Here is a 1,917-nt window from a genome sequence, read left to right as displayed (position 1 = left end):
CCTTCCCTCCCTCCCTTCCTCCTTCCTCCCTCCACTCGACTTCCTCCTCCCTCCTTCCCTCCCTCCCTCCCTCCCCTCCCTCCCTCCCTCCCTCCCTCCCTTCCTGTTGACTCACCTGCCCCCTCCGGCCATCTCGTAAGGCCCGGCCTCTGTACGCGCATTTGATGGTCGCCAATGCTGCATCAATGGGCACGCCCAAGACGGCTGCAGCCTCTTCCAGCAGCATGACTCACCAGGACCTCTGCCTGTTTTGAAAGGAGATGTCTAAAAATGAAACGAGCAAGGCCGGCGGCTAATCAGGCTCATGACCTTTATCAGGTACGAGGGGAGCAGAGGCGCCGACGCAATTGTCCTCTTTCCGGTCATGCCACCCACCAGCTGGCTACCGATAACATTGGGATAGTTATGTAGGGGTCTGGCCGGCGTTGCTTTTGTGAATGCTGAAGTAGCATTTAGTACCCTCGGGAGGGGGAGGGGAGGGGGGGAGAGCAGTCACAGAGAGCGAAAAACCACATGTCAAGTCCAAAAGACACCGTAATTGGCATGTAGTTAGATTTTCACCCGCGAATTTCACCTCGGACCAGTGTCCAGGCTTTTTGACGGCATGAAACCGCGTGTTTTCCTCCTTCCTTCCACTACCCAACGGGGTTGGACCGGTATCGACACCATCTTTGCTTAGGCCACTTGATTGGTATTAAAAATGCACAAACATTCATCGCTGGCACATAAACATGGTCACACGAAGCACCAAGCCACTGCTTTTCATGACAGCGTATTTAAAAAAATGCAAAAACGTATTTGACGTGCCATGTGCCTTCCCCTGGCTACCCTGCTTGACCTTTCCCTCGACCTCCCCTCCCCCCCTTCCTCCTTCCCTCCCTCCCTCCCTGTCGTTTGCTCTTTATTTCACCTTTTTTGCAACAATATCCTGTCTCTCATCTTTTACGACTCTATGCTCCTTCCCTCACTTGGTTTTCCGCCGCCTACACTTTCTCTTCCCGATCTGCTTCTCCCTACCACCTTCCCTTCCTCCCTTCCTCCCTCCCTTCCTCCCTTTCTCCCTCCGCGGGCGCCGAACAAATAACAGAAAGCATACAACCACCACATCCGCTTCTGTCGTTCAACCTGATGGCGGGCGGGGTTTTGCAATTGCTGTTTGTCCACGAAGGCTTAGGTAGCGATGAGGAAGGCGCCTCGGAGGAAGAGCGGGCTGATCGACTTTTATACGCGTGGCCAGGTTTGTTTGGAGGAAGTGCTGTCAAAGAGGAGAGGAGGATGGATGTGGAACGTGTACCTTAGATTCTCAGATTCTCCCACATCGGCATTGAAGTCGACGGGCTCCTTCCTCCCTTACTCGTTTTCCAACCTCCCGTCACTCGCCGCTTTTCCATTCCTCATCTCAATCCTCCCACAGACTCCCTACCCCTCTCATCCCACCTCCACCTCCTCCGCGTGGCCGAAAGCCTCCTTGCCTTCACGCATCGGTTTTCCTCCTTCTCCTCCTCCTCCTCCTCCTCCTCCGTTGACGTGCCTGAGGGGGACGTGGAAAGCGTCGCCTTGGGTGTGAGTAGTAGGAAAGGAAAGCCAACATGGAGGGAGAGGAGGAAGAGAAGGCTGAATTTCTCTTCTCCCTCCCTCCCTCCCTCCCTCCCTCCCTCCCTTGCGACCTTCCACGCACCTGCCTTTCTCTACCATCTCCGACCTTCCTCATTCATTCATTCGCCCCCTCCCCCCTTCCTTCCCTCCCTGCCCCCCACCCTCCTTCCTCCTCGTGGATGTCCCCAGCCTACCACCTTAGTTTTCGTCCCCCTCCCTCCCCCTCCCCCTTCCTCCCCCTCCTCCCCGCCTTCCCCTGTCTACGCTCTCCTCCTGCTCGGCACGTCCTCCCCCCGCCCTCCCCCCGCCTCCTTCGACCCC

At 56.6% G+C, this 1,917-nt stretch overlaps 1 protein-coding gene across 1 annotated transcript; it reads left to right on the top strand.

Annotated features, from left to right (window-relative positions):
• Positions 1 to 1,078: 1,078 nt before the first annotated feature.
• On the top strand, positions 1,079 to 1,567 carry NGA_0699100 (uncharacterized protein; the record flags this gene model as incomplete). Its single annotated transcript, XM_005852314.1, has 2 exons — positions 1,079 to 1,237; positions 1,464 to 1,567. Exons 1-2 carry the CDS (start codon positions 1,129 to 1,131, stop codon positions 1,565 to 1,567), a joined length of 213 nt encoding a protein of 70 aa, XP_005852376.1. The 5' UTR covers positions 1,079 to 1,128.
• Between the last annotated feature and the right edge of the window lie 350 nt (positions 1,568 to 1,917).

The sequence above is a fragment of the Nannochloropsis gaditana genome (assembly GCF_000240725.1).
Source record: "Nannochloropsis gaditana CCMP526 unplaced genomic scaffold scaffold1454, whole genome shotgun sequence".
Classification (NCBI taxonomy): Eukaryota; class Eustigmatophyceae; order Eustigmatales; family Monodopsidaceae; genus Microchloropsis; species Microchloropsis gaditana.
Note: the sequence above shows the minus strand (reverse complement) of the source record. Positions and strands in the feature narration are given on the sequence as shown.